At 56.1% G+C, this 12,650-nt stretch overlaps 1 protein-coding gene across 1 annotated transcript in view; it reads right to left on the bottom strand.

Moving 5' to 3' along the window:
* Positions 1–1,359: 1,359 nt before the first annotated feature.
* The window catches only part of TICRR (TOPBP1 interacting checkpoint and replication regulator), a 31,739-nt gene continuing 20,448 nt past the window's right edge, over positions 1,360–12,650 (bottom strand). The window contains exons 13-22 of the mRNA XM_037145032.2: positions 12,244–12,340; positions 10,452–10,509; positions 9,229–9,372; positions 8,267–8,357; positions 7,285–7,337; positions 6,503–6,637; positions 5,754–5,911; positions 2,556–4,662; positions 2,260–2,385; positions 1,360–1,569 (exon numbers count right to left, since the gene is read on the bottom strand). Coding sequence (XP_037000927.2) covers positions 1,457–1,569; positions 2,260–2,385; positions 2,556–4,662; positions 5,754–5,911; positions 6,503–6,637; positions 7,285–7,337; positions 8,267–8,357; positions 9,229–9,372; positions 10,452–10,509; positions 12,244–12,340 — 3,082 coding nt within the window. The 3' untranslated portion in view covers positions 1,360–1,456. The remainder of the gene's footprint in view (positions 1,570–2,259; positions 2,386–2,555; positions 4,663–5,753; positions 5,912–6,502; positions 6,638–7,284; positions 7,338–8,266; positions 8,358–9,228; positions 9,373–10,451; positions 10,510–12,243; positions 12,341–12,650) is intronic.

Here is a 12,650-nt window from a genome sequence, read left to right on the forward strand (position 1 = left end):
AGCTGCCCCTTGCAGAGGGCGCCCCCTGTGCCCGGGAGGAGGGGCGGGGCCTGGTCCACGCCCCGCTCCCACTGACCTGGAAGCGCTCCAGCCTGGGCAGTGAGGAGCAGGGGTCCCCGGAGGAGCCGCGGCAGCGGGAGGCTTCAGAGCCCCTTGTCGGGCAGGTGCTGCCTGTGGGGGTGGGGGCCCTGCCCTGGCAGGCGGGGCCCTTGGGCAGACCCCGGCGGGAGCTGCGCAGGGCCAGCCCGGGGATGATCGACGTCAGGAGGAGCCCCCTGTAGGCCCGGGGCAGAGCCGGCCTTGGAGGGGCGTCCAGCCCCCTGAAAGGTACAGTGCGTGCCTGCGTCTGCCAAGGAGTCCTCACCTCACTCTAAATCCGAGTCAGCCCAAGTGAACTGGGCTCAGGTGTTACGACTTTTTTAAAAAGCATCGCTCCCCCACTGTCCCCTTCCTGTGAGCTGCGGTAGGACGGCCGCCTTTGGCTCTGAGCGGTTCCAGCAGGTCGCTTCCGGTCTGCAGGCTGTGCGCTCACTCACAGGGCAGCTGGGAGCTGGTCCCGGAGCGGCCTGGGGCTTAAGTGGGCACAGTGCGGGGGGGGGGTCAGAGAGCAGCAGGTGTTTGGAGTTTTGTACAAACATTTTGTAATAAATGAGAACAGCCTCTGGAGACACAGGGCGTTCACTGAGTTTGACCGACAATAGCAGGAAGCGGCTCTGGGAGCGCAGTGGGCCTGGAAGTCACTCCGAGACCCGGGGGCAGTTGCGGGCGGGCCCTGCACCAGGGCAGCACAGCAGGCCGGCCTACCCGACGCTGTGAGTCCCCCCCGCAGATGGCGAGGACTGAGCCGGCAACTGGCTCTCGGGGCACCAAGCTGGGCCACGGCCACAGTGAACCTTGGGCTGAGCATTGTTCAGAAGCGCCAGAAGCCGAGTAGCCAGAGGTAACTTTATTGTTACAGGGAATGTGAAACATTCACCCTGCCGCCCGCCTGTCTCAGGCAGGGTCCCAGCCTTGTAGCAGCTTCACAAGGGGCCCACTTCACAAGAAAGGTAGCACTGTCCTGACCTGTCATGGTCATGGTCGGGGTGGGGCTGGAATGGCATCCTGGTCTTGCAGGGCCGTGCCCGGCTCCAGGCTGCCTCTGAGGCACAGCACCTCCAACCATGGGCAGGGGCTGAGGGGATGCAGGCTGGGGCCAGGCCCGGAGACTTTATGCCTGTGGAGTGACCCTACCTTCCTCTTTGGAACTCGTCCAGTTCCCAGAAGCCCATTCTTCCCGTTCCGTGTGGCGGGCCCGGCTCAGGCGACGCCAGCCTCTGGGTGCTCCGCTGCGCCCGCAGCGCCAGCTGTGGCCAAGCACAGCGCTCCCGGAGCGCTTCTGCAGCGGGGAAGCAGGAGCGCCTGGGCCAGCCCCACACTGTCTGCGGCTGTCAGTCCCCTGGTCTGTCCGTCCTCACTAGCTGATCAGCTTCTTCCGAGAGTAGGTTCTGCTGATGGGGCGTCGCCTGGAAAAGGCTCCGCTGAAAGGCGAGTCCTCGGCCGCTGGGGGAAACAAGTCCGTGTCCTCGTCTAGAAAAAGGCAGACACACAGGTGGCGACTGAGGACGCGGACAAGGAAAACGGGCTGGGACTGAAGGCGGTCACATGAAGGTCACGCTCTCCCCTGCAGAGCTGCTTTCCACAGTCGAAACAAAGCCCCTGCCCTACTTCAGTCCGACCACTTGTCTTTCTTACAAAGGTCTGTGGGGCTTTATGCCACTTTGCCCACCTTCTATCATGGTCTCAAGGGACAAGGCCCACGGAAACTTCCCACCTCCTGCACGGCCCTTAAGGTCTAGAAGGGCGTCCTCCCACCCGCGTGGCTTACGGGCTCAGCCCAGCGCTTTCCAGGCAGGCGGCAGAAGGGCAGCCTGACAGCGACAGCCAGTCCCTTGTTGGAGGGAACGGCCAGCTGGGACAGTGTCCTCAGAGTCCAGGGACCATGCCGTGTGCCCTTCTCTGTCACCATCTCCGAGAACCTCAACTATTTGGTAGGGCTTTGTGGGGTTTCTGTGCAAACCTGCAGAAGTTCAGCGTGGCGTTCCCCTGGGGAGGGCACAGCGGACATCGCTGCAGGGACAGCCCCCTGCCCCGTCACCAAACAGTCGCCAGGACCCCTCCCAAATTCAACCGCCTGGCAGCCCTAACCCTACTCCAGGGAGTCACCCAAAGGATGCAGGGCTGGCCGTAGTAAGAGCCCCAGGAGCTCGCGCAAGTTACCTGGGGCGTCTCTGTGCTGCAAGGAGCCCGTCTTCCCTGGGAACAGCAGAGGGGACTGGGTCAGTGCCTGGAGCCCGCTGGCAGACAGGCAGCTGCGCGGGGCGCAGCCGGGCGGTGAGGGGGAACCTGCGGAATGGCACTCGATCAGCACTGCCCTGCTCAGCCTACACAGGCCCTTAAGGTCTAGAAGGGCATCCTCCAACCCGCGGGGCTTACAGGCTCCACACAGGGAGCCCGATCCTCCTAGAGAAGCAACCCCTCCCAGCCCCCCAGCCAGGCTCAGTCAGCAGACTCACCAGAGACTGGTCCCTCGCCGACCCCCGTGGCAGGGAGCTGCCGCACCCCCATCTTTGGGGACCTCTCCTCGCTCTGACCAACTTCCCAGTCTCTTCTCGGCCTGTCACAGACCTTCTTGGCATCACACTCGGCTTCCTCAGCAGAAAGTAGTCTCTTCCTGGGTCCCAACCCAAACTGTCCCCAGGAGAAGGCTTCTTCGGCCTTTGACTCGCTGTCTCCGGGAGGTGACTGGTCTGGCAGGTGATACACCCCCTCGAGCTCAAAATCCCCCAGCACAGGGGACCTGCTGACGCTGAGCTGGAGGCCCGGCTCCTTGCCCTCCGCAGGGAGTCCTGTGCCGGCGTCGCCCCTCCCCGTGGCAGTGCCCAGGCTGCAGAGCACCGCCCGCTTCCTGCGGGGCCAGTCCTTGATGCTGTCAGGAGTTGTCTTCCCACCGTGCTTGGGAGACGGTGTCCAAGGGACCCCAACGTCTGTTTGAAACGGGCTGGGGGTGCTGGGGGTGCAGGACTGGCAGATGTAGGTTTGTCCCCAACTGTTGCTGGGGCTGCTGTGTGAGGGGTGGGGGCAGGGGGGTGACATATAGGTGATCTCGGGTTTGCAGGAGGGCTTGCTGGCCCTGGGCATGCCAAGACCAGGGGGCACACTCTGGGCCCGCCTTGGGGGCTCGACTACTGACTGAGGGCTGGCGTCTCTCTTTTTAATTCGGACCTTGGGCACCCCGGAAGCCTGCATCTCCAGCTCCACCTCATAGGTCTGCACCTTGGTGGGGGCTCCTGAAAGCTGGGTGGGAGTGGTTGCCCGGCGTGGCCCTCTGTGCTCAGGACAGTGCAGGGTGCAGGATGGTGTCGGCGGGGAGCTGGGCCCAGAGCGGGGAGATGGGGGATCCCCGAGGGGACACAGAGAAGGCCCCTCATCGGCAACTACTGTCCTCAACCCCGTACCTTCACCCGAGGGAGAAGCGCTGCTGCTCTGGCCCCGGGCACCACGGCCCTCGGCTCCATCCAGGAGAAGGAGGTGCTCTGTGTCCCCTGCGATGAGCCAAGGGGAAGAACGATGCCAGTCACTGCTGAAGCCAAGCGCAGGGTCACGGTGCTTTTGGGGAGGCCTAGGAGAGGAGGGATCCACGTCCTTTGGGTGCTTCTTAGTGTCGGTGAAGACAGCCGGGCTGTCCATGGCATCAGCTGCAGGAGGAGCCGAGGTCCTGGGCTCACCCTCTGGGAAGTGGCCCTCCGGATCGGAGGTCCCGCTGTCCCTTGTCCTGATGTGAGAGGGGGGCTGACCGGGTGTGACGTCCGGGTTAGCGCTCTGCGAGGTTTTGGGGCCAGTTGAAGGATGGGAGAGAGGCGGGGCCCGGCTGCCTGGATCCCAGAGCGCTTTCCAGTCCAGCTGTGCAGGGGGAGGAGATTCTGCCGGAGGTGTCCTGAGTGGGCTCCGGGAGGCATCACAGACGGGAGAGGGCAAAGGCTCCTCTGGAGAAGCAGGTGGGAAAGGCGTCATGGGCGGGTCCCCAGGCCTCTCTGGGGTTCTGCCAGCTTCGACCTGCTGTTTCTGTGCTGGCTCCTTTCCCTGAGAGGCTCTGAGGCCGCGGGGATACTGGCGTTTCTGGTTGGGAGGTGTGCCCATGAGGGCTGTGTCCCTTTGCACCCCTGTCGGTGCCTCTCCGGGGGGCGACTTGAGAGAGACCCTGCCGAAAGTCAGACCCCCAGGACTTCCCTGGCCAGTGGACAGCACTGAGGCGGCAGCCAGCCCAGAGGGGCTTCCAGGACTGGAGTTCACGACAGGTGACCGGGCAGGATCCTGCAAAAACCCAAGGGGCCGGCCGTGTGGCCTTGTGGGAGTTCTGGGAATCCTTCCGAGGGGAGAGACCCCTCTTTCCAGCAGGGGGCGTCCTTTCCGTGCAGGCAGTTTAGGAGGAGAAGGTAGATCGCAACCCTGCACGGAGGAATCCTGAAAGGACCGCAAGAGCACCTGTCGGGCAGGGGTCCGGGGTGCAGGGGGCTTCGGTTGCCTTTCAGGGGTGTGCAGTGGTGGGGTCTGCGGGGTACCAGGGAGCCTTCTGGCGGCAGCTGCAGGAGAGCTAGACTTCTGGGCACTCTTCCTGGGGGTCTGGGAACAAAAGCGCTCATGTCAGTGTCAGCCACAGGAGCAAGCTTAGTGCGGACGAGTTTCCACGTCCACAGCCGGGCTCCGTGTTATTTACTTGGCCACTTTTTCTAGCAATAAGCACTTATCCAATAGGAGTCTGTTTCCCTAAAATAAATAGTTTGCGTAAGGCAGCTATGCTACTCCCACCTCCCCCTGCCACTCAAAATGCCCAGGTTTCCTTCCCCTCAGCGTGACCGTCTCTGATCTTTGTCTGAAGCAGCCCCTGGGTGACACATCACCTGCTGTCCACCCACACTCAGCAGGCGAGGACTGTGTGTGTGTGTGTAGCTGGAGATGGAGTGTGGGAGAGGCACAGTCGGTGCACCACAGGCGGCATCGCTCACTAAAAGCACATTCTCCAAACTAGAGCTGCCTTTGGGGCCTGACCTTGAGCTGGTTAAGAAACCCACTAACCCCCGCGCCCCACTTTCTACCTCTAAAATCTGAGACTCCCTACCCCACCCCTTCTCTCCTTTGTCATTCACACGTACAGCAAAGATTCAGGAGCAAATACAATACACAGAGGACATGCTATAGAACTGCACACCTGAGATCTAATTCTGTTAACCAATGCACCCCAATAAATTCAGTAATAAAAAAGCTTCAGGTGCAGCCATGTGAGGACCGGGAGAACGCTGCAGGTAAGCACCCCTGCCCGGCCGATCCAGCAAGGCAAGGCGTGTGCCCCCCCCCCCCGGCTCCTCACAGGCAGATCACCCCAGCCCCCCCATCTCTTCCGTCACATCGGCCCAGCCTCCCACACGGCTCCACGATGTCTGCAGTCTCTACTTGCTCGCTCTCTCTCTCTCCAATCTCAAATTGAGATCACAGACCCGTCTGTGACCCCTGCCTCCTTCCCTTCTTTTTCAAATGTCTCTCTACCCGGGTCTCTCATGTCTCCTCTCCCTCTGAAGTCTCTTCTCCCTGATCTCCGTCTCTCCGTCTTCTTTCTCTAACCTCTAGGCATCGCTACTCTAGACTGGACTGGAGCGTGAGGCTGACAGGGCCTCCTTCTCCAGAACCGCCGCCGAAGCGCCGTGGAAACGCCCTACCTGAGGGTCTGCAGGCAGCTCAGCAGCCAGCTTCTTTCCCCAAGGCCTTTGAGTTCGAGCGGAGCCCTTCTCTGAGGGGCTGAGCATTGGAGACACTGCCCCAAAAAGAAGCTTCTTTGGAGACCGAACACTTGGGGTAGTAGAATGTTCTCTTTGGTCTGCAAGTCAAAAACATGGACAATATTTGAATCTATCTCCACTTCTGTCCTCTCAACATGCATACAAACAACAGCGGGTCCATACTCGTGGGGAGGGACCAGCAGGGCAATTCCTGCTACGTGATGTCCGGCTATGGCAGCTGCTGCCTTCCTGAATTTCAGTGGCTGCAGCCAACTCCATCCTCTATGTCAGGAGATGTAGGCAACTAAAACAAACAATCTGTAGCATCAAAACGCACTGCTGATGGGACAAGCTAATGGCACTGGGTGAAGGCCACACAGACATCACCTTCCACCTGTGGCTCCGTGTGTAGGGTCTGAACACAGGCTGGAAATGACAGGTAAATTCCTCTTCCATGAATGTACGATCACAACAGTGTGGATGACCTGCTGTCAGAATCCAGAGGGATGGTCCTGATCATTAAGACCCCGGACCGTTCAGCTGGTCATCACCCTGAACCTCAAACATGGATGCGTGGTCTACAGCTCCCATGTGAAGAAACGAAAAGTCAGATTTCAAACTTCTTGTCCCAGAAACACTCCCGATGCAGTTAGCGTGAATTGCGGAACACAGGTTGCTAAGTGCGTTACCTGGCTTGTTCTGCTGAAGCGAGTGAGTTCTTTGCACACTTCGAGACTTCGGCGGAGACACGGAGTAAAAGGAACCAGAACTTGTCCTGCTGAGTGACAGCTGCTTGATGCGAGGGCTTCTTCTCAGACTTATTTCTACAAAACCGGAGTCACACTTAGTAATCAGGGGGAAGTGCAAGCCTGCCACCTCCCATGTACGAAAGGAGTAAAACCTACGTTATATCAAACACAAGATATAAATCAAACTCATTAATTTTTGTAACAAGGATGAGAGGGGCTGACGGGTGGCCCCAACAAGGTGTGAAAGCCCCACTGACCCAGGAGACCGCCACCTGCAGGCAGTGCTGAGAACCGTCACCATGCAGCATGGTGTTGGGGGGGATGTGTGTGAGACATGGTGGCTTTTGCCAAAAAAGTAAAAAAAAATTTTAAGAACTGTAGCTTTCATGTGTATATTACAACATATTTGTGTAGAATGTTACCTGTAAGAACACTGCTAAAGCAAAATCTTATTAACAGTAAATGTTCTGAGTTATGGGATTACCAAGTGATTGTTAAAATTTTGGCGTCTCTATACTTCATTTCTCTATAATACACATAAATTTCTTGATTGAACAGAGAAGTTAGATTTTGGAAGCCCGTCATACACACTTCGTGACGAGACCGTTCGCGGGTCAGCGTGGCTGACGCGCACTGTGGGCCGGAGTTGTGTCCGGGAGGCGCCTTTGGACACACTGACCAGCAGTGTGTGGATAAAGCAAACCCCAAACCCTGCACGCTACCTCTTTCCGGGGACTCCTCCACGACACCAACGTCAGGACCGGGATCAGAGGATCTTCAGGAATAAACAACACGAGGATTATTCACGATCACTGAGAACTAGTTTACAATTACCATGTTAGAGACACAGCCTCTCAGCCCACAAGGTCAGAGACACAGAGTCTGGTAAGGCCGGTGCTGCGCTCTCAGACTCCACTGTGCAGAGTTGGGGCGGTTTTTACTTGTAACTAACTTATATTATAGACCAGCAGGCCTGAGCGCGTGAAACCCGTAAACCAGTAATGACAAGATGGAGCCGTGACAAGCCAAAGTGCATGTGCCTCTCCCCAGTCTTCCTCTAAGGCACAGCTAGTCACCCCGGTCAGTGAGTGAGGCCCAAAGGGAGGGAGAAGAGGCAACTGGGCCAGGACTGGGGACCAGCTGGGGGACCCTAAGAATTTCCTTTTTGCTTCACAGGCCCCAGTTTGGGTGCTGGAGAGGCTGACAGCTGGAACACACTAAGGAGCGCAGACCAAAACTGTCCTCGGGAAGGCCAGCTCTTTTGTCAGAGAACCAGGAGAGGAGCGGTCAAGCAGGACAGAAGCTTCTAAGACTGGGCCTGCGCTGCCCTGGCCCAAGCAATCGCTATGGGAAACCGGCCCTGGCCAGCACGGAAGGCGAGGCCAGAGCCTCTAGCCTTGCTTGCCTGGCCGTAACGAGGGCTCCTTCCTTCCCCATGTCGGCAGGTGAGTAGAGTTGAAAATTGTACAATATCCATTCAGCAGTATATTACTCAGTAACACAAAGGGATGAGCTACTGATACAGGCAGCAATGTGGATAAACCTCAAGACAATTATGCCAGGTGAACGAGGCCAGGACAGAGTGCCTCCTGCAGGCCCTCAGGGAGTTGACAGAATACGCCTCGGTTCTAGGAAACACAGTTAAGATTGGCGTCACGAAGATGGTGAGGAGGTCGGAGAAGCTCCTCCGAGGACGTCACCCACCTGCCCTTGACCTGTCTGTGCAGCAGCCTCCTGGACACCTGCTTGTGCTCCGGAGTCTCAGCCACGGTCCTCGTCAGCAGTCTGCGGTGACCTGAAAAGTGAGCGGCACACCCATCACTTCTCCAGAAACAGCAGCGAAGCCAGGGGCGAGCGTGGGCCACCCTACATCCCAGCAGCTCCGCTTTGGCCATGTGCATGAGAATTAAAAACGTGTCTGCACAAACTCTCTTCCATGAATGTCTACAGCAGCACTTTTCACAACAGACAAACAGTGGAGACAACACGGATGCCCACCAAGTGATGCGTGGATAAACGACATCTAATGTGGCCACACGACGTTTGCTGGCAATAAAAAGAAACGAAGTGCTGAGACCCGGCACAGTGTGACGCACACGAACACGGAAGACAGTGCACTGAGCGAGGGCAGCTGCTTACACGGGCCGCGTGTTCCACGACCCCACTGAGAAGAGACACGCGCAGGACGGGCCAACGCCCAGAAACAGGAAGTAGGCTGGTGGTTGCCTCCAGTGACGAAACTGTTCTGGAGGGAGACAACTCTGAGAGTTGCCACCTTTGTGGATATGCTGGAAAGCACTGAACCTCATACTTTGAAAGGGTTCATTTCATAGTACATGAATTATATCTCAATTATTTAAGAAGCCAAACAAAACAAAACAACCTGAAATATTAAAAAAGAGACTAGAAAACTGCCGAGTGACCGTCCTTTGCTTGTGACCGGTTCTATAACACAGACGCGTGTCTGCAGGGTGCCTGGGAAGGGCGGAGAGGAGACCAGGGTTGTGTTTTCATCCACGGCCTGAGAGACGCCCAGGGGACGCTGACCGGCCGGACCACAGAGAAGAGGGAACCCGCAGAGACCAGTGAGCTTCTGCGATGACGCGAGTCTCGCAGCTGGTTTGGGCCGGGGACGCCCGCTCCCTTGGTGGCGCACACACACACACCTGTGGCCCTCTCGGCCTGGTCAAGCTCCCGTGCCAGGCCTTCCACTACGGACACGGAGTGGCTGCGGGGCAGCCCGTGCTTTGCCGGTCTCTTTGACGGGGAAAATTCCTGGTTGAAGAGATTTCTTCGAACTTTGGTCACTTCTGAAAGCATGAAAAAAAGAAACCCCAAAAGGCCAAATATTATCATTAACAAATGCCCTGTCTGGGAAAAGTTACCCAGAACAGAGAAGCTGCTGAGGGAAACCGCCCCACAAGCTGACGACTGCACCCACAGCACCTCCTTACACACCGTGCCCACGTGGTGCACTGACGTCAGCCACGCTTACAGACTCGGCGTAAAACCCGCCTCTCAGATGCGTGGCAGGACCCAGCACCTGCCCCAGGAGCTGCGCTCGCTGCACACTGGACGTGACCCATACGGAAGGCTGACATGAGTCACGGTCTTTTCAGCGGGCCCCAGTGTTGTGCTGGTTTCTGTCACCTCGGACCTCCCTGCTGCTTTGTACTCACCTCTGCCTAAGTGGTGGGAAACTGCTCAGGTTCAAAGGCTCCTTTCTTTTTATGAGTGTTTTACTAATTTTCTGGGCCATTTTAAATTGTCTTCCTGACCTAAGAACGTGACAGCCGTGACCATTTAGACTCACAGTTGGGGAACAAGGCAGATGAGTCAGGAACTCCTTGGTAAAGTTAGCAAAACGGCACCTTCGTCTCAAGCTGGCCTAGTGAAGGCCACTCAAAAATTCTCCTTGGTAAATGCCTCTACGAGCCCGTCATGGACGAGAAACCGAAGGAAGGAGGGCCCCACACGGGCGTCCTAAGAGCAAGGGCACGTGACCTAGCCTGCCGCCCGTGTGCAGTTTTCTCGCGCTCTCAGTATCCTGTGTAGCTTTTCTTCCTTCTACATGTGAGATTCAAGCAGGGGCCATGGGGTGCATTTAGCTGTCGCTCTTCAATGCCCCTCATTGAACCAGTTCCACTGTCTTTTATTCTTTTGATCTTCACAATAAGGGCGGTTTTTAAAAAAGATCTCAGGTGAGTTATTTTGCAGCGCGCAGTGTGCCGCGACACGGGAACACCCTGTCCTGCTCGCTCGTGTTCCCGGGACTCCTTTCGTCAACCCAAACCAGCACAAGACAGTGCAGCCGCTGCAGCTCACGCAGTCAAAACAAAGGGGCCGCTCTAGTCCGCACTCAGGTGCCCCGGGGTAACAAAGCGCCTACCTTGTACCGTGTCCTTCGGAGGGAGTGAGGGCTGCTGCAGACTGGGGCGAGAGTTCTCCTGAGACAAGAAAGCCCAGTAAGAAAGCAGGCGTGCATTTAACGTCAAAGAGTAAATTTCCCCAAGAAACCCTTTGGCCCATACAGGAAGTTGCAAAAGGCACAAAAATAGATATTTGTTCCAAGGACACCAAAGGCCACGGCGCAATAACGCAACACAGGCAACAGCCTACGTGCCATCCACAGAGGGAAATGAGCTGTGGCTCCTCCCTCCAACGCAGGCATTAAGGAAGTTAGGAAGGTCTCTCAGAGGAGTGGACGGAGGCCCGTGAACACACTCACCCAGGGACGGGTCCCTAATGGGAAAAGTAAACATGCAGATGAGGTACAGCAGGTACACCACTCGTGATGTACATGCGTGTGCACTGCTGGTGTGTGCGTGCAGGACGGGGCCCGGGAACACACACCTCTGTCACCAGTGGTCACTTCTGGACACTCATGGAGAACGGACACCCTAACCTTTAACTTTGTATCATTTCGACTCTGTACTAATATTTTATGTATGTATAGCTTATGTACAACTGAAAACCCACATAAACTAATTGCAGGATGGCTACACTGTTAGGAACTTCTCTGAACTAAATTGCCACTTGTTGGCTACTACAGCAGAGCACTCAAGAGCCTACAATCCAGGTGTATATCAACAATGGAATTGTTTTTGCAGATTTTTTGATTTTTTAAAATGACACCACTAGAATAACTGAAGAATGAATTGCCGTGCAGGCGGAGAAACCTAACAAACCGACACTTTAATAACCAAAATCGAGTCCTGATCTCAAGTTATCTAGTTCTAAAGAAGCATGCTTTAAAAAAAAACCCACAAGTAACTTTCTTGGCCAACCTCAAATGAAAGTTTCATCTGTATGAGAAGTAGTCTTCACAGCACTAACTATTACTGCACATCACTGTCAGATCTGCGGCTCATTCACCTACACTGGCTAAGCCCTACTAAGAAGGTGCAGACCACCGGCTGTAAAAGCAATCCCAGCTCCGATTCCAAAGGGCAGCTCGAGGAACAGACCACAAACCACCATGGTGATGATCGGGGCTTCGGAAGCTGGTTCTCACAGAATGGAACTCTCTCAGTAATTCATGTGGTTCAAAAGTTTCAACACACTTGTCATCCCCCCTCCCTCCCTCCTTAGCAGCACATCAATTCTACCTGGTCCACAGACGCCACCTGGGTTTCTTTTCTTCTGCTACCAACAAAAAGCCCTCACATCTGTCACAAAAGCCAGTTACCTCCTGGCTTCATGACAGCACCCACAACCCCCCCCCGCAAATCTGTTGCACTGGTCACTGAAATGAAACACACGACGCACTGAGAAGCACTTTCTGGCAGGCGGCCGAAGCCCTGCTGCGACCGCACACTACTTTCCAATGGCCTCTGCGCACGCGCGTTATTGTTTTATGAGTATTCTTACCTACATTAAAGATTTCAGGTGAACTTCCTCACTCCTAACTTTGGCTGGCTTTTTTACACTTGAATTACCTGTGACTGCCACACTTTTGGGTAAAGGGTTCATCGTGAATACACGCCTCCTTCCGTAGTCCCCGGATCACAGCTGTGCGCACGTGCGCATGTGCGCACAGACACCGCCCCCCCCCACTCCTGTGCGCCCCAGGGCCGGCTGCCTAAGCACCGAGACACTGCCGCTCCGTCCCATCTCCTGTGGGACTCACGCCGGAAGGAAGGACTGCTCTCGCCGCTTCCTGTCTCCTGGAAACCACTTACGTTTTTGGCGGCTCTCTTGGACATTTTGGGAATTTCAATTTGACGACGATTCTGTGAGACCTCCGCCACGCTTTTATGTCTTCGTAATGCATTTTTCCTTTTAAACAGAGAGAAACAGTCAGTATGCCCTTCGCAGAGGTTACAAGCTGAACTGGAACTACAGTGTGAAATAAAACATGATTGAAATAAAGGTCAGTGATCTTGGTGTTGGCCTAGATTCATAGCAAAACACGTCAACCTCAGACTTTCCAAAAGTAACTACTATAAACTCTGCTGGTCGTGAGCAATGAAAAGCATCAGGAAAAGCCTAAAAAGCAAGCTGAGCCCTGGCTGGTATGGCTCAGTGGATTGAGCACCAGCCTTTGAACCAAATGGTCGCCAGTTCAATTCCCAGTCAGGGCAAATGC

The sequence above is a fragment of the Artibeus jamaicensis genome, unplaced genomic scaffold (genome assembly GCF_021234435.1).
Source record: "Artibeus jamaicensis isolate MK-2021 breed Jamaican fruit bat unplaced genomic scaffold, CSHL_Jam_final scaffold_612, whole genome shotgun sequence".
Lineage (NCBI taxonomy): Eukaryota > Metazoa > Chordata > Mammalia > Chiroptera > Phyllostomidae > Artibeus > Artibeus jamaicensis.